The sequence below is a fragment of the Polyodon spathula genome, chromosome 6, assembly GCF_017654505.1.
Source record: "Polyodon spathula isolate WHYD16114869_AA chromosome 6, ASM1765450v1, whole genome shotgun sequence".
Lineage (NCBI taxonomy): Eukaryota > Metazoa > Chordata > Actinopteri > Acipenseriformes > Polyodontidae > Polyodon > Polyodon spathula.
The window spans coordinates 71,443,231-71,465,485 of NC_054539.1; the positions used below are offsets into that span (position 1 = coordinate 71,443,231).

Here is a 22,255-nt window from a genome sequence, read left to right on the forward strand (position 1 = left end):
AGTTGCATTACTGGTATACTGTGAGGCCACTGCTGCCCAGAAGAGAGAAGCACTGAAAAACTTGGTGTGTATTTGGAATATTAAATAGATTTCATATTTTTAAAATGGATGGTTCGTAGACCCCTACGGGACACTGCTGGTAATATTCGTCTTCAAGAATAGAGAGGAACCAGGAGATTCCAAGTGCACTCTGTGGAGTTCATCATATTTAATAATACTATTGCAGGATTACAAAATGAAGGCCTGAGTATGTGGTAGGTATTATTCGGATTAGAATAGATAGTCGTCTGATTTTCTACCATACATAATAGGATTCAGAACAAACTGAAAATGGAGGAGACAAACATGTGACCAGCAGTGTCTATGGATCTCAAACTAACATGAACCGCTGCATGTTGAAACAATACCAAATGCATCACGGTTCCAAACTAGACATTTATTGATGCAGGACGACGATGCCACCTGATCTCTTCTTGGCTCAGATACAAAGTCTCGCTGGGTAGACTTCTCCCTCATGTAAAAGATGTGCAAATACCTTAACCAACGCAGCAAATGGGAGGTGTTTTTAGTGCTAACTAGAACGCAAAACAAAAATAACCCAATGTCATGGTTTAAAAATCAGTGCAGGGGGACCCTAAATACATGAGTCATACAAGACATTCCTCCGAGAACAAACTATTCAACTTGTAAAAAATGCCAGTATGCTGGAATCCATCTCAATTACACAATGTACTACTTTAAGCTTGCATTATGCATATTACCTTCACTGTTCACTTTATGCAGGAGGTGCACTGGTGGGAGAACACAATGTCAACATGACTATGGCAAACACTGAGCTAATGCAACACTTCCACATGAACTCAGGTTTCTGGTTCAAGGCTTTGATACCGAACGACAAGTCCATTGGCCACATTGTATACTATTGTTACTATGGGAACAAAATGACGATACCATCTGCCAAGAGGTGTTGGGTGTCCTTGTGAAAATGCTGCATTCTGCTGCCTGTTATTAATGGTCAAGCTGACAGAACCATTCTTTCAGACAAATATGCATGCTCACATTACAAGAGCAGTTAATACAGCTCTTTTGGGCCCTTAACTGTACATTATTTGTCATTTGGCCCCGTCAAGATTCACTGCCCAGCAGTGAAAACATACATTTTAAACACCATGTACAGGAATGTGACTAACAAGGACTATAAAATCAGTAGAGTATCAGCAGGTCTGTTACAAACCTACCATCCACCCACCCAGCAGATAGGTCAGAAGGTTGTAATTCAGCAACTTACCTACATCACAGTCTTTACAATAACCTCTGTACAACCAATTGCCCTAAACTACATGTGTTCCTTTATAAAAGATGAAAGAACCTCACACTTATTTATACACAGCAATAGTTATGTGGCTATTTGGTAATGTAGTTTCTAGGGTACAGAAGCTTAAATTGTACCTGTCTTTTAGGTTGAGTCTATCATTCAAACCTGGGTTTGGCCAGCAACACACAGTCAAGCTGGGATAATAGTAACTAGGCAAAATATCCTTCTTGATTAAAAACATGAATGCCGTATGCTGCTTGGCAGCCTTGAAAAGGCAAGTCTGCAAACCAATTGTTGAATAATTATTTTTTTTAAATAAATGAACGGGCTGACATCAATGAGTTTTATTTAATACATTAGTATATATATATATATATATATATATATATATATATATATATATATATATATATATATATATATATATATATATATATACACACACACACACACACACACACACACATCTTGACAAGCAAAATCTTGACAAGTTCCATCATATTGTTGCAATATGATGGAACTTATCAAGATTTTGCTTGGAAGTTAACACCTTGGTCTTCCTCTGTGGTACAATCGGAGTGGCTTCCATGGCTAAATGAACTCCCTGTCCTACTCCCAACAGAAGGAATCGCAAAGAGGCACTGTGATCCAGTGGTTAAAGTCCGGGGCTTGTAAGCAGAAGGTCGCCGGTTCAAATCCCACCTCTGCCACTGAATGACTCACTTTGTGACTCTCAGCAAGTCACTTAACTTAACCTCCTTGTGCTCCATCCTGCGGATGAGATGTTAAATCAGTGTCCAGTTGTAAGTGACTCTGCATATAATGCACAGTTCACAGCCTACCTCTGTAAGGAGTTATATAAAAATAAAGATGATTATTATTATTATTATTAAGTTTACAAACAGTCTTGTCTCATCCACTAGTGCCACGTGTGAATGTTTTTATGAAGTCACTAATATATACACTAAAAAGTCTGATCTGTGACAAATTCCCAATAAGAACATACCTTTGAACACTGATTATTCTTGCAGAAACAAGCAGCCCTACATTCGGAACAGTTTAACAGCAGTGGTATACAGTTAAGAACCGCCATATGCCATTGTGTTCTCTTCAGCTGCCAAGTGGAAATTCAGACAGTTTCCTAGATTGGGTCACTTACAGGAGCCTTTTGATTATCAAAATGCTGAATGATATAAATCCCATTCATTTAAATGCAGCAATCCCACCTAAACACACACGTCTATCCCCAGTCATTAAAATGCAGCAATCACCACTAAAACATACGACTATCCCCATTCATTAACTTGTCAATTGCATGTTTTGTTTTTTTTTTTTTTCCAGTGGGCTACAAAGACACCACGAGCATGGTGTGCACCTAGAACTGACCTCTCCCAGAACACAGGTTGAAAACCGAGGTGATATAAAAACACACCACAGGCATACTGGCTGCGTTTCCTTCTCCCTCAGATGTCATTATGAAATGCACACACATACCTGCGGGTGTTGCCCCGAAGATGCGAACGACTGGCACTCTCTTCACAGGATTTTCTCGGAACTCAGAATAGCAAACGTCCAGGTCTTTCAAAGGATTGGCCATGTAGTAATCAGCCGTGACTATTCGGACGGCAAACATGACTGCCAACGAGAAGTGTTGCTACAACTACTATAAAATACTATAAACCCAAAACGACACGTGCAGACACGGACAGGCAGTTAAAGCTGGTGTTTTTCCTTTGTCCCAGTGATAAAGACAGAGCTAAGCAATGGTTTCCTGTTTATTGTATTATTTATTTCGTTATTATATTATTGCAAAACCAAATCTCAGACGTTTAGTGTCGGGTGCACGTAGCTTTTCCCCGTATTGATATCTGAGAATCATCAAGATGCATAATCCGGGCTGCACTAGCTGGAACCATACAGCTATGGAGCCTGGTGCTTGTTCAGTCTCGCTTTTTAGCAGATCATGAGTTTAGCAACGAATTTCGAAGCAATTATGCGTGCATCAAGCTCTGCTTAGCACACCCGATTCCAGCTATTATTACTCATCACCCTGTATCACATGTACTAATAACTAATCGCTTCACCTTGGTGGGTATTCAGATCACTATCTGAAAAAAAATTGAATCCAAACGTGTCTTGTGTGGCAATCCTCAGTTTTGACCGTGTCCTCCTAGTAAGCGACTAAATACATCGTTGTTCCCCCACCCTCTCTGTAATATGAGCACAGCCCTCTTGAGTAACCCATTCCTCTCTAGGCAACCCTCCACTCCCTCCTCCTCCTCCTCCTCCTCCTCGTCCTCCACAGGCTCCCGACACACTGCAGCACTAACCACAAAACCATTGCAGGTCAAGGGGCTTCGAAGTCGGAAGTACCGCCCGAATCCGTCATATTTCTACTATTGGCTCCCATCAGTGACCTACATTCAAAGAGACTGGCGCGCTCTTACTTTGAGCATTTTTTTAATTTTACTGTCCTCTGATTGCAGGGGATAGATTCTAAGCCCCAATATGATTGGACCGAAGTGTTCAGAATTATGACAACACTGAAAAAAATACACACACCGTGCCGGTTTCCAGGAGCTTTGGTTGGTGGTGCATCGCGCGCGCCGCGCTTCTCCTATGGGGCATGTTTTTTTTTGTTTGCAAAAAAACATGCTCTTGAGCAACTTGAGCAATTGGCCGTTATGTATTACTGAACCAAAATACTGTACTTTGATTATTGAGTCTGTCTGATTTACAATGAAGCCTATCACAAAAGCACTATTTTTTAGCCGCCTAGTTTATCACCTGTTACTGATTGATGTCACATGTAGCACTGGGATATTAACAGAACAAAAGCGTACTGCTGCTGTCTAAGAAAACCCTTCATTTTGAATGGTCAAATACATCCTACACTGCCTCATTTAATAACTAATGTCAACACCTTGTTGTGTGTAATGCTGACCAGCATGTATGTGCATGTTCTGTGGCTTGTGATCGGTTATGGTACAAAGGGATATGTCTTGAGAACCGTTCCCCTAAAGGTGAATAAACTTTGCATGAATTTGCCATGTAGAGCACAAGAGAGAGAGAGAGAGAGACAGAAAAAATTCTATTTATATTCACCACGGTGACTTGCATAGTACTTGCATCTATTTTTTGCTTCAGTGCATTAAGTCTGAGTTTGTTCTGAAAGCCTAGCAGTAATAAAATGAACCATTTTGCTCATACAACAGCAAATGATAAATGTAGATACATCATCCTGGTGTATATTATTTCTCAGAGAACAGGCTTTGTCTAGACAGGTATACTCAATATAAACACTGCATTCCCTAGAACATAAATTACCTTGTCACTTAATAGTACAGTAAATATGTATCTATCAAAACAAAAAATTATTCAAACAGCAAATGTATTTCCTAAGAATTGATCTTGGCACAAATTACCTCGCTTCTTCTCGAAAAAGCTAATGGTTCATAAACCAGTATTTGTATCTCCTAACTGCTGTTTCATGTCCACGTGTGATCACAGAAAAGTCGCAGATGGATGAATTGTGTACAGGTGACCACAAAACACATATTTCTGTTTGTTTTTCTAAGATTGTGGCAGGTGTGTTTTAATCTTTCCTAATGTTGTTATTGTGTAGTGAAAATAGCTCTGAAAAACTATACGAAAAAATGGCAGAAAAGTCACAAGGAACTTACTGTGTTGTGTTAACAAGGCCATTGACTGACAACTGCTTCTCAGGTGACAAAGCACGTCTCCAAAGAATGCCATGATAAACCTCTTGATATAGTGGCAGCTTGAAAGGTGACCAGCTGGATATGACACTGGATATGACACTGGATGCCATTATATGGGTGATATTTCTACTAGACTGGAGTACCATGTAATATGATGGCTAAAGTAGCCCATGATTTGGCTGTTTAGGGATTATTAAAAAGAAAAAAAAAAAAAAAAAAGAAAACAATTTAGCAATGTAGTTATCCACTATTTGCAAGCAGTCATGTTTGAGGCACCAATAATATATGTTCAGTGTGAAGGTAAAAACAAGGGCATGTTTTTGTTGATAATAATAAGCACAGTGAGTAAAAGTAATTTAGTAAGACATTTACACTGTACATTGCTGCTGAAATCCAAGACTGTACACTAGCTTGGTGCAGGAACTAGAACAGGTCCTGCCTCTGTAAATGTTTTATACAGTAGACTGTTTTAGACAACTTTGTATTTATGTAATTGGCATCTTTCCCATGTTTGCAGTTCACTTGCAGATGTAAGTATATCGCTATGCCTCGTTCTACCCTCCAGCAGCCAGCAGGATTGTTTGCTATACAAGTGTTTGAAACCTCATTAGGCTTTAACCAGTAGAGCTTGAGTTAGTGAACAGAATACAATGCCAGTGTTTAGTATCAGCACAACAGAGCCTTCAATATGTGTTTGCTAATCATATGTCAGTACTGCACTGTGAAAAAGTACATTCAGGTTTATTAAATTTGGCCAAGCAAGCTTGTTTAAATGTACTCACTTTTTAAACTTTTTTTTTTCTTTTTTGCTCAGTAAAGTGATGCTGAGGAAGTATTTATGCATAAAATGTGATTTCCCCATTTTTTGTCTCAGAACTTAATTAAGAGTTGTTTGTAGTAACAAAGTGTATGTTGGTTCAAATTCATTTGACATTTGGGTATTATTTGGAGTTCTCTTTCGATACAAAACCAAAAGGATTCAAAAGACTAAACCCTGAAAGCAGATCAGTACTCTGCAGCCTTTGCTAAGTGCTGGCATTGGGCCTAACTTCAGAATCTGCAGCTGTCTCAGATGGTCGTACTACCATAGCTGTCAAAGAGCAAAAGCTCCAGTTTACAGTACCTGCAAAAATCAAACAGCTGTATTTCCAAATCTTTCATTCATTGTGTGATGTCATATCTCCCCAGTGCCACATTGCTACTTAGCAATCCTTGCACATCTCAGCCTCTGAAAAACCAGTAAGGCTGTGAAGTGAGCGTACTCTGTCTCCGTTAAAGATTTGAAATGTCTTCTAATCATTTTTATAAAATGGACTGCCTTGGGTCAGTCTACATCATCCTGCATTGCACCCCAAAGCCTGCTTTCAAAGGCTATGTATGTGGACTCATTCCAGAAGTGCAGATTAGGGTTCATCTGTTTGCTTGCATTCCCCTGCAGGAGACAAGACACCTTGCATGTAAATGGTACTGTATTCTACACAGGCGTATGCTTCCAGGGCTTCATAGCTAACAGTCAGTAATGTTTTGTGGCATTTCGCACTGCAATTTGAACCAAATAGTGTTTTTGTGAACATAAAACGCATTCTCCAATGTCAGATTGTAATGTGTAATTTTAAACGCCTGCTATGAAGTGTTTATATTTATTGCATGTTTATATGTATTCCCTATAATGAAATCTGTGGGTACCGGACATTGAGCTAGCATTTTGGAATTAGTTTTGGTCTTATCTAACAATTATAAAGCCACATGGATGCAATGTGACACACATATTAGGGCAGAGGTCAAGGTTCAGTTCATCCCATAAATATGAAGTCTGTGTCTAAAATGGTTTCTATAGGGCTGCTGATAAGAGGTCCTCTGTCTAAAAGTCCACAGCTGTGGCCAAAAGTTTTGCATCACCTTATAGAATTAACTGATTTTGCTTCAGAAAGTCAAATAAAACCTGCTGAATAATGTTACATTAACATATTGAATTACATACTGCTTTGTAGTTATCTGTATACTTAATGAAAAATGTGACATTTCAAAATCTAACATAAAATAGTGTACTACTATGACTTCTGGTATACTTTTACGATATCTTTTTGTAGTTTCTTTGATTACATGGTGTTAAGATCTAAACTAGGTTCATATAGTTATTTTTTATTGTCTCAAGCTTAAAATTCTAAGTAATTTTGGCTGTAGTTGTATCCTTGAAAAAATGCAGATTTAAGTAATAGATGTGGTTTTGCATAGTGGCTTATCTGTGGAAACAGTTCTGTAAACTATGCAAAGTCACCTTATTTCTATCCAAGAGTTTCTGCAATTGTTTTTTGTTTTTTTTCTGTAGTTTACTAACATTATGTAAATCATTTTTACGACTGGTATCTGTTTAATCATAAGGGTTTGTATGCATGTATGTTTTGATTGCTGGCAAAGTAATTTATAGATATGCCACTTGCTACACAAGCCTGTTGTGGGTGATAGAATTCCATGTTACCATACCGAGTGTCTCAGCTTCAGCTGTTGATTAAATGCACATAGAATACATTATTTACATGAATTGTAAGTGCTAGTCTGAGTGCACACAGCTCAACCAATTGTAACACAAAGCAACCCCAAAAAGAAACAGGAATGTAGGGACTTCATTTATTATACATCACCACAACTTAATCTTCCAGACCACATTGCTATAAGCATAAACCTGTACACTCTGGCTTACTAACATTGAGAGTACATGCACACTCTCACACACAGGGACACATACACACGCAGGCACACGCACACACACATAATGGAGCCAATCCCAATGTTGCTAATGCCAATGAGACCCTACCTTTAAGCTGTGTTTTTAGAACACACTCCAATCAAGACAAAAACCTTTTGTTTACATGATTATTAAATTTTAAAAAAAAGATTGATGTTGACATTCCACAGAGCGCATGTAGGAAAGGAGTAGTTACACTAGCTGAACCTGTGGTGGAAGATTCATAATCAGCCGACAGCTCCTCAGTTATTTATCAATCACTAGAAATGGAAATGGAATCTCCTTCAGTCAATTTCACACCATGTATCTCCATACCCCTTTATACCCCTTTAAGCCTGGTTATGCACTCCATGCTATAGATGTTTTCTGTGCAACCCTTTTATATCCTGCAGCTATTAACACAGATACATATTTCAATGTGTACAAAGAAAACAACATAATTTGTATGCATCTATTTTATAATAATAATCTTTATATAGTGTCTTTCATAGTGTACCACCATCACAAAGTGCTTTACAAGATACGAGACTAGGGTGTGTGAACTATGCATCAGCTGCAGAGTCACTTACAACAGCATGTCACCCGAAAGACAGAGCACAGGGAGGTTAAGTGACTTGCTCAGGGTCACACAGTGACTCAGTAACTGAGCTGGGATTTGAACTTTGGATCTCCTGATTACACCGTGTAACACATTTTTTTTTTTTTTTTGGTTCCTGGGTAGTTAGTGTTATTTCCTAATTGCTTATGCCTCAAAAGTATAGAAAATGGCTATTATTCCCCACAGACTTTGCTTTTGTGACCAGGACAGTGATATTTTGAAATTTACCTATTTTCCAGAACATTCCAGATAGATTCAGTGCTGAGTAAACTTGGAGTAACTTCTAGAACTTTCTAGTAATATAAATAGTAGTATAAATACAGGGGCCTTAAGCCCACCAATTCAGTTTAGCTCCAGCTGCCTAAATGGATACATATCTGCATTTTTCTGAGATGGCATCAAGAGGCTGCAATGGTGGCATTCCTGATGGGTCTCCAAGGCGGTTTTACCAAGTTTCCCTGCTATCTTTGCCTTTGGGACAGCAGGGACACCAAGGCGCACTACCACAGGCGGGACTGGCCACAGCGGACCGAGTTCTCTGTGGGGAGGAACAACGTCAAGTGGGAGCCACTGGTGGACCCCCGGAAGGTGCTGATGCCACCACTGCACATCAAATTGGTCCTTATGAAAAAATTTATCAGAGCTCTAGATAAGGAGTCGGCAGCCTTCAAGTACCTTCAAGACTTCTTCCCTAAGCTGTCTGAGGCAAAGGTCAAAGCCGGTGTCTTCGTCGGACCACAGATAAAGAAGATCCTGGAGTGCAATGAATTCCCCAAGAAGCTCACTAGTAAGGAGAAAGCGGCTTGGAACAGCTTTGTTGCAGTGGTTCGTGGCTTCCTGGGCAATCACAAGGCCGAAAACTATGTGGAGCTGGTTGAGACTCTGGTGAAGAACTACGGCACAATGGGCTGTAGGATGTCCCTCAAAGTCCATATCCTTGATGCTCGTCTTGATAAATTCAAGGAGAACATGGGAGCGTACTCGGAGGAGCAAGGCGAGCGCTTCCACCAGGATATACAGGACTTTGAACGCCACTACCAAGGACAGTATAATGAGAACATGATGGGAGACTACATTTGGGGGCTGATTCGTGAAAGTGATTTACAGTTTAATCGTAAATCCCGAAAAACTACTCACTTCTAAATCTTTTATAGTCATTTTTGTATTACTTTAGTATAAATACATGTTAATTTGGATTCATATGTTGTTTTTTTCTGACTTTATGTGAACGAAAAGACCGTTTTCTCATTGGAAATAGGTACATTTCAAAATATCACTGTCCTGGTCACAAAAGCAAAGTTTGTGGGGAATAATAGCATTTTCTATACTTTTGAGGCATAAGCAATTAGGAAATAACACTTACTACCCAGGAACAAAAATTGTGTTACATAGTGTTATAAGCCCATTTCTTCAACCACTGGACCACACAGCCTCCAATCTAACACATTTTTTTTTTTTTTAGGTGTATAACTTGAATGGTTTGTAGGCATATAGATTCTACTGAAATCTGGACAGATGCTAAATACAGTACATTATAGCAAGCAATTAAGCAGACAAATAAACAGGCCTAATCTATATACTGGTAACTACCATTTCAACCAGAATGGGCATATTGCCACCTAGTGGTCACTTATTAGACCTGACAATTTAAGGCAATATTTTGCATTCAGTGTTTTGTTCTGTTTAATATCCTATTATGTGAGTCAGTATTAGTGTGTGAAAATCAGCTTGTATCTTACACATAATCCTATACAATATATTGTTTATAATATATAGTTAACTAAGAATAATGTAAACAGAGTAGCTCATTTTAATATGACATCATTTCCATCTGATACAAACTATCTAACACAAATACATTTTAGAGGGCTGTATCACATCAATATCAGGGTCTAATACACATACATACAAAAACACTGGGCTGTTCAATGCTTACCCGTGCTTTATCATGCTGTAATATACTTTTTTCTGTGCCTTTACTACGATGAACTTCACACCTGGAACAGGCAGGTACCTGGAAGAGTCTGTTGCTTGCACAGAGGTTATTGCAAGTCACGTCCGTGTACTAAAGGCAGCACAGTGACCACTGATAAAGACCTAGGTGTAGCTAAAACAAAAGTATAAAAAGTTGCCAATCACTGAATCAATGTATTCCACCTCCCTCAGCAGCCTCAGCAGGGGCCGCTTCTCATCCAGGGGCCACCTGTAGGTGTGTGTGTTCTGTAACCAGCCAGGCACGTGCTCCTGCAAGCACACAGACACATCAGAGGCACTTAAAGACAAGAACAAAAGGCTTCAAATACAGTTTCACAGCATTTACCACCTTACCTTTTAGTGCTGTTTGCAATCATCCTGCGGTTCTACAACGTATACTATATATATATATATATATATATATATATATATATATATATATATATATATATAGATATATATATATATATATATATATATATATATAGGTGCTTGTGAACTCTTAGGACTGACTGTTCTTCAGTGATTCTTCAGTTGTACGCCATGCGATCAGTACAGGTGTCTGTATGTTACTGCGGACAGCGCAATTAGTCAGTTCGGACAGTTACTGTTATGATGTTATGAAGCGACAGCGCCATCTAGTGAACATCAACTCGTGTTTCCTTTTGTTTTGCAGGCGTTCACAAGATAGCAATGTTGCTTTACTAACAGAAAGACAGTAGCCTTTGTTACGTACAGAATATCATTTGCTGCAACAAAAGCTGAGGGATTAATATGACAAAGCATGGTGAAAGTGTAGTTGAAGTATGGTATGCAAGGTAAATAAAATCTATACATTGTAAAGCAGCGACAGCCAACTTATGGCACGTCCGGCCAAAGTGGTGCTTGGTGAGCAGCTATCTGCTTTTTTTTTTTTATGCCCGCCCCTTAACAGAGCTGAATGACACTTTGGAAAGCCAGTCAGTTAGATTTGAAAGAATAGCCCTGCCCCCAAGTAAGTGAGCAGCGGTAACTGTAGTCGTTATTATCTACCCATTCACGGTTGGCTGGTTGCTGCTGCGCTGCTTTATTCAAATACCCTGGGAACAGAAAGCTGCTCAAAAACAGTAAGTCTGGCCCGTGGAGGATCAAATGTAATTGTGGTCAGTTTATGGATGTGTAAGCGGACACGTGGGGAGGAAGGCTGATGCATGAGGCATTTTGCTGACCGTCATCTTCTGTACTAAACTGAGTAATGGCCACAATCTTTCATACTTCACACTAGGGGTCGGGGGGTCTGTGGTCCTAAAATAGGTTGGAATTACATAATCCCAGCCCTTTCGGTTTACGTCTGTTCTAAAATTATTTACAATTTTCGCATGTCACTTTCTGCAGTCATTTTCACTAGCGGCAACACACATGTATTTTTGCATTGAACTTAAAAGCAAAGTTCCCACTCTGTTTTGATTGTCAAACCTTTCTCTTGTCATAAATACCCGAAAATATATGTCACTGTCACATACTCGTATCTCAAACTATTGAATAGTATTTTAATCTGAGGAATGTGTCAGAATATGTTACCCTTCTTCATGCAGTGGGGAACAGCAGGTTGTAAATTCTACATATTCTATATAATATAATATATATATATATATATATATATATATATATATATATATATATATATATGCCTCTGATATGTAGAGTACATTTGTGGATACTCATTTTTTTCAAGGTAGTTTTTTTTAAAAAAGAAAAGAAAAAATAAACAATGCCATACAAAGTATATTATCTGCTATTGTCTGCAGATACAGCCTTGCTACTGGCTGCAAACGTGACATATGGGTCAAGTCAGTGCAACGCACTAAACTAGAACAATCTGCATTACAATGATACAGTATGGTGGGTTTTAACCACCAGGGGGAGCCTTTCTATTAACACATTTTAGGATGAGAAATATACTGTATGCTTTGGAAAAAGACACATGATAAAATGTCCACAGAATGAAAGACAATACGAAAAAAATAATTGTAGTATGAATGATAAGTGAATTCAGCAGGTAATATTCCCTGCGGAACAGCTGACCCAATCATTTACCTTAAAATATAATAATCTTGCATGTTTACTACACCGATACTGTATATAGTTTAGTGTTCTGTGTACTGTTTTATTTTTGAACTTGGCGAGTCAACATTTAGCTAACATTTCTAACAAATAAATCTGTAAAAAAAAATACATGCAACTCAAATATTTTTTATTTTTTTTTGTTTAAACTGGTGTCTCAACATTTACCTAACAGATAATTCTGAAAAATCATTCAGCAATTAAATCTAGGAAAATAAATCTGAAAAAATAAATCTGGGTTTTCACAAAGAAAAATGTATTTTTCCAGCTACCGTTGTCACAATGTGTACCAAAACTTGACCCGTTTAATGTTAGAAAGTGGTACATTGTCATATTGAAAGTGGTACGCTGTGAGATTTGAGTACAGTTGAAATCTATTGCGATGTGATGAGTTTTCCTATTGGCAAACAAGTACTTACCATTAATTATACATTATTTCTTTCCAAACCATTAATTATACATTTTTTTTAATTTGCCAACGTATACTGGAAACAGACAATCAAATTCTCTAAAAAGAAAAAAAAAACAGTTAATGAGGAACAAGACAAAATGAGTCCACCGCAAAAATGCAGAAGTAAAAAAAAATGTACAGGACCCAATGTATTGCATATATTAAATATTTGCATACTATTTTCTTAATGGTGGAAACATATGATAAATTCAATTTAAAAAGATGTAAAAGACCGAGAGCTGCATAATCTACCAGATTTTAATGGCCGCTTCTTTGTTTTCTGAGCCGATGTTGTTTAGGCATGCGTGAGCAAGCGCAGTGTGCTGCGTACCACTTTTTAGCCGCGTACCTAAATATAACACGACCCCTGTGTTTCTGAAGCTGGCATACAAGCCCACGCTTATTGACACGTTTTATTTGGCATTGCTGCAAAGCGGCCTTAATTACGCTGTGATTTGTAGGAATGCGTTTGTTAACATCTATGTATTTAGCTAAATCTGGACTTTTTGGGGGGTTAAATCTTGGAAAAAATACCACAAGTTCTACAATATAGTGAAAATTGAACAGGTGTGTTATATTGACTTCGTCCTCTGCTACTTAACCCAGCAGATCCTTAATAAAGCGGAAACAGACAAAGTATAATTGCTGGCCAGATGATCTTCTCAGTCGTCTGGATTTCAGAATGACTCCCCCAGCCACTGGAAGTCCTCCGTTGACCCCTTTAGTAAATAAAGTTTATTCATTAATGGGTGTTGAAGTGCACCCCTAGTGGTCTTTTTTTGTACTGACCCTATTATAGAAATTTCACCTTGCTCAAAGTTGGTCAGTGATAAAGGAATAATGTTTTTTTTAAAAGACCAAATATCCAGAAACAGTAGTAAAGTATATATAAGAACACATATGATGGGATAATACAGAGATATACTCAGAGAGTACAAATATTTAGTAACTAATACAGTAGTAAAAACTGCTAACAACTATATTCCTGGCATGTGTTTGTACTAGGGCTGTCACTCTTAAAATTTTTGATCAGCTAATCTATGGGCATTAGTTGTTAATCGATTGATTAACCTGTCCACATTTGTAATAAAGGTAACAATCTTATAGCGGCTGTCCTGCAATAGAATCTATTAAAAAAATATATAAGCCCAATGGTAATCTAGTATTCTTAAACCTTTTTTTATTATTATCATTTTTTAAAATAAATATAACAAAACAGAACATCAGTTCATTCGGGCTGCTGTCCATCACATACCTGAAAACACAAGACAGCTGAGCTGCGTTTCCCATTACTTGGCTTCCTGTACTTGTCCTTTTTATTCTAGCAAAACCTGAGACACTGACGAGATGAAGACATTTTGAATCTTGTTAGAGGTACCAGAGAATACTGTGTCTATTGACAAGTGATTGCTTAACATGGTGTCATAGAAAGTATCAGAGAAAGTAGTTCCACATAATTACCTCTATTTGAGGAATTGGTGCCTTCACCGTGCCTCTGAATACCACTTCTTGCTGCTCATCCAGTTGAACATCAATCCAGGTTTGAACAAAAGTTTTGAGTGTTACAGTGGCTCGCAAGTGACTTTGGGAACGCTCATGTTTTTGTGCTGACTTCATTAGATAGCCTAGATTGCTGTAGCCAATGCTGTTCTATATCGCCTTTTCTGTTCTGAACAAAATACAGTTCCAGCAGTATTATTATTTTAATTGACAACTACCGGTAAGCTACGGATACCTTTATCATTTAAATGTTGGAAGTGTATAATATATCCCTTCCCTTCTTGTGTCGGTTTGGGTATTTGTGGTGTATACCTCCTTTTTTTCTCAATTTTGTTCTGTGAAAATTGATTCATAGCCAAATCGACTACAATGCCTCTGTTTTTTGATAAATTGGAATATTACTTTGACGTTCTCAATATAATTCTCAATAGCACTCTATAATAAGCAATATTGTGCAAAATTCAACTATTGTTACACCGCTTAGGCCTAGCATATTTATGTCCCGCCTCTGCTCACTCATGATTGCCCAGCTGCAAAGCCAGGGCAGATCTTTGACGCTTCCATTGGTTAAACTTACTCAAGACCATCAGCTGATTAAATTGTAAAAAAAAAATGAATCTGTGATCAGCTCTTTAGTTGATTAATTGGCCCGATTAATCTGTTAATCAGAACAGCCCAAGTTTGTACACATATCTTCTGCAGCTATTACTGTACAATGCAGGGTATATTATTGAAGGAGACTGTTTAGAGCTGAACTTTGAACTTACTGCTGAAATCCATGAACTTTGAACTTTATTATTCTCATTGCTTCCTGTTAGATCAAAGCACTCAACCAACATCATGGAGCTATATATAACTAGGTACACACGGGATTGCTGCTTTGAAGCTAATAACACACTGAGACCTGTAAGCAGCTTCATGATTTATTTTCTATGTTTTTTTTTACAGTCTCCTTATAATCTTATGTTTTTATGATGTTTGCAGTTGTCCTGTATGATTCTTATTGCAAGTACTCAACGGCGCTGTTTCTGTATCTGTGATGAGGTCTGCTTTTCAGTTCTAGTTGCCTGTCATAAAGATATGTGTAACAATGGCTAGAGTTTCATGGAAGTAAAAGCGAACACTCCGTAGTGATCAACAACTTTGGGTGCTGGCACTTACCAATATAAAGACACTTTAGTTGAAGTATCCTACTTTAAAGATGTCTATGGCAAGCACCTTAACACAGGCTATTTGTGTAATTGCATTAAATTGTCCTGTGTTGTCTGTATCGCAATATTATTTTTTTAAACATATTGCCGACTTGCCATGGACAAGAACCACTGAGAATGATTGCAGCCATCAGAAAGAGGAGATGGAACAATAACAACCAAGACAAAGACACATAAACACCAGGCACACTGCCAGCTCACTCAAGTAGATGTTACAAACAGTTTTCTATGTGAGAGTGAGGTTCTGAAGGGTCCCTGTAACAGAAGATTGATTCACCTGAGTGAAAGTGAGAATTAACTTAAACAAGACTTGTGAAAATGGCATTATGCTACCCAGAGGTAAAATAAGAACACGTTTAATAATGGGTAATTAACAATAAATACCAACAATAAAATAATAAGCAGAACCATGGTCGTACTGCTGTCTGAAAGCCATTCACACTTTGCCTGAGAGATTAAAAAAAAAAAAAAAAGGTTAACACACAAGCCTACAACCTCTACATGTGTATTTTATGTGAGCATTGTTTTTCATACCTGTTTTCTTGTACAGTGGTATGGATTTTTGGATGTTTAAATGTTTGATGTTTGTTTCTATGAAAAAGTTTAACAATTTTAACTTGTGAAGGCCTTGTCAGATTTATTTGAAAGTGTGTCAAGTCCTTTATAATGGTGGGGGAACTAAACATCATCAAAATCACAGATTGTTAGAGTAAAGCTTTCCCCCAAAACATCCATCCAGCATAATCATTTACAAGTGCACTGCATGTGGCCATCTTTTGTAAAATACCCTTACTGTTTTACCGGTTCTCTTTTAGAAGATTTTGTGACAAAAACAAAATGACAAAGTACATACTTATTGTACATATTGTACCAGACACAGTTCTGATTAAGAAACCATCTAGGATATGTGTCTGGTGCTGCACTCTGGCAAAGGCATGTGCGCTGTCCAACTGATCCTGCCAGTATTGGGCATACTCAGTCCCAGGGGATACTGTCACTGTGTTCAGTGTTCTCAGCTCTCGTCCTATCATCAGCAAAGCAGGAATGCAGCGCATCAACTCCTGTATGGCAGTGTGGCAGACAAGCACAACAAGTGGTAAGTGCTGGTCCTAGACCCCCTGATGTTTGCTGTGGGTGCAGGGGGGTGGTGCAAGTTTTACTGAAACTAAGCAGTTCATAGACCTTACAGAACATCTTGGATTCAAAATTGTGCCCTTGATCCGTGTGAAGTTTCTGGGGGACCCCTAGTCTGGAGAAAAACATTCCAATGAGGGCGTCTGACACTGTCTGTGCGTCTTGGTTTGGGAGCGCATACGCTTTTGGCTACTTGGTGAAGTAATCCTCTGCTGCTAACACAAACCAGTTCCCTGTTTCGGATGTGGGGGAAAGAACCCAGGACGTCGATAGCGACTCTCTCCATTGGCCCGCTGACGTGGTACAGTTATAGGGGGTGTGAGATTGCTCAGTAGTACCCTTTCTGGCAGTGCAGTCATTGCAGCGGGGACAGTGGGTTTCCACATCCCGGCCGCAGCATCCCCAGTAGTAATGATCACAAAGGGGTGCTGGTAATGCCGAAGTGGCTCACCCCTGGTGCTCCATGGTTTGCTTGCAGTATTGTCTGATGCACCACCAACTGCCTCTGCTGTTCCCCATGGAAGGAAGCCATCATCGCTGGTGCAGGACACCGTCCAGGAACTCCAGGGATTCCCTCTGCGACCACAGCCCTTTGACAGCCTGGGAGAGGGGGGCTACTTCCGTCCAGTCTGGCCGGTGATTCTCTTTCCGTCTGGTCCTTGCATTGCTGCTCCTGCCATTCAGAAAGGGATAAGAACTGTACCTCTTGCACTGTCTCCATCTCTTCATCCTCTCCCAGCACCTCTCTCTCTCGCCTTCTGCTGATTGCAGTACCGACAACCCACTTTGCTGCAGGGCCATCTGGACTGGGCATCCATGTTGCCGTGCTTTGCTTCAGGTTGATGCTGAATGTCTGGAGCTTTTCGAGTTGATGCACCACTTGAACTTTTGGCTCCCGGAACCGTAGCAACCACTGTAGTGCTGCATGGTCTATGTGGAGCTCAAATCGGCGGCCGGAGAAGTAGTAGTTCGATAGTTTCCACTACTGCCAATTGCTCCCTTCGCACACTAGTTGCGTTCTTCTTTGCTGATGGCGCAGCTGTAATTTGCCACTGCTCTGTACTGTACCCACTGCAGTCTCTTGAGCCAGTACAGCGCTGATGCCTGCATTACTTGCATTCATGTCCAGGAGGAAGGGGGTGGTGGGGACTGGGGCAATGAGGACAAGAGCTTGGGTTCACAGGAAGGGTTTGTTTTTCTCAAGGAGGGGGGATGCAGGGGGCTGGCAATGGTGGCGAATCCTTTCACAAACCTCCTGTAGTATGATGCCAGACCAAGGAAACTACAGAGCTGTTTCACGTTAGCTGGGGTGAGCCAGCCTTGCACCATGGTGATCTTTTCAGGGTCGCTGGTGATGCCTTCCTTGATAACACAATGGCCAAGGAAAGTAATTTGGCACCTGAAGAGATGTGGAGTCGCAGTCGGGCAGCCTGGATCCTCTGGAATACCTGTCGCTGGTTGAACAGAGCCTCTGAAAAGGTCAGGGGTTTCACCTGTTGGGATGTCATCCAGCACTCTCCATTAGTCATTCAGATGTGGCTGGGGCATTACATAACCCGATCAGCATGACGATGAATTGATACAGACCGCGTCCTGTGGAAAAAGCAGTCGGGGGTTTAGTGTTGGGGGTCAGCTCCACTTGCCAGTATCCACTGTGCAAGTCAAGGGAGCAGAACCTGAAAGACCTGGCGATAAGGTCCAAGGACTTGTCTATGCAGTGGGTATGAGTCTTGCCTGGTGACAGCATTGAGGCAGCAGGAGTTGACACAAAAAACACTGGCTCCCATCCTTTTTGTCGACCAGGACCACTGGTGCAGCCCAAGGGCTGTGGGCCGACTCAGTCACCCCCGCTTCTTGCATTTCCCGGACAATCCTCTCTGTGATCTCACCTCAGAACAGGGGCAGTCGGGGTTCTTGGTTGGTGGTGGTGGGGGGGCACTGCCCAGTGCTGATGATGTGCTGGTAGCATGGCCTTGACTGCGAAGAGGTGCTCAAACTTCTGCAATAGCTCAGAGTTGAGTGTGTTCTGCTTCACCCAGTCCATCACTGCTGCTCTGGTACACACCCTCTATTGTGTCACAGAAGGCAGTCCCCACAGCCCTTGCTCCCTGTCATGGATAGCTTGATGGGTATCATCACAGACCAGGAAATACAGGCAGCACAAGCTCACTACTGCGGGGTGAGACACAAATAGGCTGTTATTTGTTAAATAAAAGAAACAAATCACAACACACAAACAAAATGGCACGATGGCCAAAAATAAATACAGACCCAGCATGAGAAGCAGTTGTTTTTAACTTTATTCCCCTTCACTCTCATTCTTTCTCCCTTCAACCCTTTCCCCGACTAAGAGGTTCCTGCCTCTTTTGTGAGCTGCGCCTGAGCACGATTGCTTTGCAACCATTCAATCGCACTCAGGCACATTCTACACGTAGCGTGAATAAAATACATTTAAATAAATAATAATAATAATAATAATAATAATAATAATAATAATACAAAAAACAATACAAATACACATGGGGCGGGGCATACCCCATCACATAACAGATTAGGGGGAGGAGAGGTAGTGAGGACACTATATTCCCCAGATGGAAGAAGGAGAAGGTACAGCTGGCTCTAAGGGTAACAAGGGACACCTGCCTGTGGGTAGTTTTCAGTCTGTGAAGAGAGAGGCTGTCATTTGTGAAGAGACGTGTGTGGTTTTATAAAAGGCAGTGTGTAAACGGCTTAGCCGTCTGATTGTAGTTAGCACTGTGAAGAAAGTTTAGGGTAGAGCTCCAAAATGGAGTTAGGTGTTGTTTTGTTTTCATTTCTTTTATTTCTGTATTAATAAAAACGGCACAACAGTTAAAATCTTAATTCACAACAGTTAAAATTTATATTCAGTAAATCCTTTCCTATATATATATATAGATATGTTTCCGTATTGTCTATATAATATATATAATATATATAAAATATATATTCAATTATAATAAAAACTAGCTTCAAGAGAACAAACTACATGGGATTTATTATTATTAATACTTAGCCAATACCATTAATTGGCCCAGTAATCCTGAAAGTATAGGGTGTTAAAAGGCCTTTCATAAAAGGATGCATTAATATTTCCTAACTCATTTGACCGTCAGTGGCATCACAGTGTGTTTAAAATGAACATACAGTATCATGCAGTATGAAGAAATTCAGAAGGAGAAGGTCAAGGAGAAAACACAAATTGTTAATGGATAACGTCTGTTTGTTAATGGGCTCCTCTTAAGAGCCTGCCTCATACGAAGCTTCATGAATATGCTATATTTTAAAAAAAGGCAGAAGCTGTAATTCATAGACTTCAACAGCATAAATAACAAGTTGTTTACTCTGTAAATACTTTTGAGGCAACAAGATGAGAAACAATGGAAAGTAAATACAATACTTGGTTAGAATAAAATGAAGAAACCCGCTTTAGGCAACAAAAACAGGGTAAAGTCAATCAATCACCAGGGCTTTATTAGCACTTGAAATAACCACAAAACAAAAACATATTTAAGCAAAAGAAATGTAACTGCAGCAAGAGCTAATAGCTGATGCATACACACTGATCCACCTCAGCTGCTGAATTCAACAGTGGCAAAAGGATACTCAGAATATTTGCTAAAGAAATTACGACAGCAAGCCTTTAAGAGAATAAACAGTGGTTTGAGACAAGCCTTGTTCTTCCACAGTATGCTGTCAATCACAGTGTCTTTGTACAGGGATGGAGCACTGTCCAAAGATGGGATAAAACTCTCCTGAAACCTGGATTAGGCCCATTAAGCCATAAGTGGGCTGAAACATCTAAGCACGTGTCCCCAAGTACACAGAGTGGTTGAATCCAGAAATGCAGCTGCTTGGAGTTAACCCTATTTCAAGGGGCTTCAGTTTTCAGAGATTCACACTGGATTTGCAAGAACTAGTGGAGCGGTTCTGGTATAACTAAAATTATGATCATAATATAAAAACACTTATAAGCATTAGCAACAGTTTCACATCATAGCTTGATTGCTCTGATAAGAATGGTTCAAGACTATTTACAGAAGCATAAGCTGTCGGAATTCATTTCATAGTCACAGTGTGGAAAACCTGAAACATCATATTCATTCTAACCTCCCACGTCCTTTAGGGTTGAAAGACAAGATGATATCAAAAAAAAAAAAAAAAAACTGTTTTACATGGAAAGTCCCATTTACAATCCCAGAATGACATTTCAACATTGTACAATAAGCTGCATTAAGACATCAAGATACATGCATTTAAATACAAGGCAACAGTTTGTTGAGAGGTATTTCATTACTTTTGTTTATAAAAAAAATGCTTTCAAACATTACTAGTACGGATTGCTACATCATATTAATTTTTATGAGATTTTTAAATCCATTTTGCTATAAGCATTAGTAGCAATGTTACTCATCCTGTGTTATTTGCTTGTTTGCATTTGCAATCTTTTCTATTGATTATTCCATCACCTAATTGTTAGTATAATACCACTTTGTTTATGTATTGTGTGTGTGTGTATATATATATATATATATATATATATATATATATATATATATATATATATATATATAGAGAGAGAGAGAGAGAGAGAGAGAGAGAGAGAGAGAGAGAGAGAGAGAGAGAGAGAGAGAGAGAGAAAGAGAGAGAGAGAGAAATTTATAATTTTTAGAAATGCCTTGAAAACAGAATTCTAGAAAAAACCTTTGTAGCAAGTTTTGCTTTTGTGGATGAAGGAAAAAAAGTTTCAAGAAATAAATGACTGCAATTATGTATTTCAACAATTTTTTTGAAAAACTCCAAAAATGGTATTTCAAAAGCATTCTTTGTACGCCTCACCAGACTTTCTCCAAACGTAACGACTATCAGCGTGACCAAAAAGCTTGGTTTTTGTTTCATCACTCCAGAAAACCTTTGACCAGAACTCATATCCATCTTTCAAATGCTGTTTTGCAAACATTAAGCGATTGTCCTTGTGACATATTTCTAAGAGTGTCTTTTTCCTTGGCCTGCGTCCATTGAGACTGTCACCATGCAATACTGGACCTGTGGTTGACATGGAAACCCCAGTCTCACTTGCAGCCAGTTCACTTTGAATGTCTTTGGCAGTCAATCACGGATTGTTATTAACCTTCCTCACAATTCTTCTACTTGTTCTTGGTGAAAGAACCTTCTTTCTTCCAGACTGAGGGAGCATTGTGACAACACCATGATTCTTGTACTTCTTGATAATAGAAACAATAGTTGAAATTGGGATACTCAAATGCTTGAAAATCTTCTTGTATCCTTCTCCAGCTTTATGACAAGAAATAATGTTCTGCTTAAGCTCTTCAGACTTATTTGTAATGACAGCAATCATCCTATACCTAACCCTTTTATACTCTCTAAGAATGTTCACCTACAACACAGTATTTTCTAGAATTAGGTCCTGCATTATCATATTGAAATTTCTAGCGCCTTGTAAATAATACTATCATTGCATC

General features: G+C 39.2%; 1 protein-coding gene across 1 annotated transcript in view; it reads right to left on the minus strand.

Moving 5' to 3' along the window:
* LOC121317571 (DNA polymerase zeta catalytic subunit-like) overlaps positions 1 to 3,582 on the minus strand; it is a 51,954-nt gene extending 48,372 nt beyond the window's left edge. Inside the window, exon 1 of the mRNA XM_041253647.1 lies at positions 2,810 to 3,582. Within this exon, the coding sequence (XP_041109581.1) occupies positions 2,810 to 2,948 (139 nt within the window). The 5' untranslated portion in view covers positions 2,949 to 3,582. The remainder of the gene's footprint in view (positions 1 to 2,809) is intronic.
* Between the last annotated feature and the right edge of the window lie 18,673 nt (positions 3,583 to 22,255).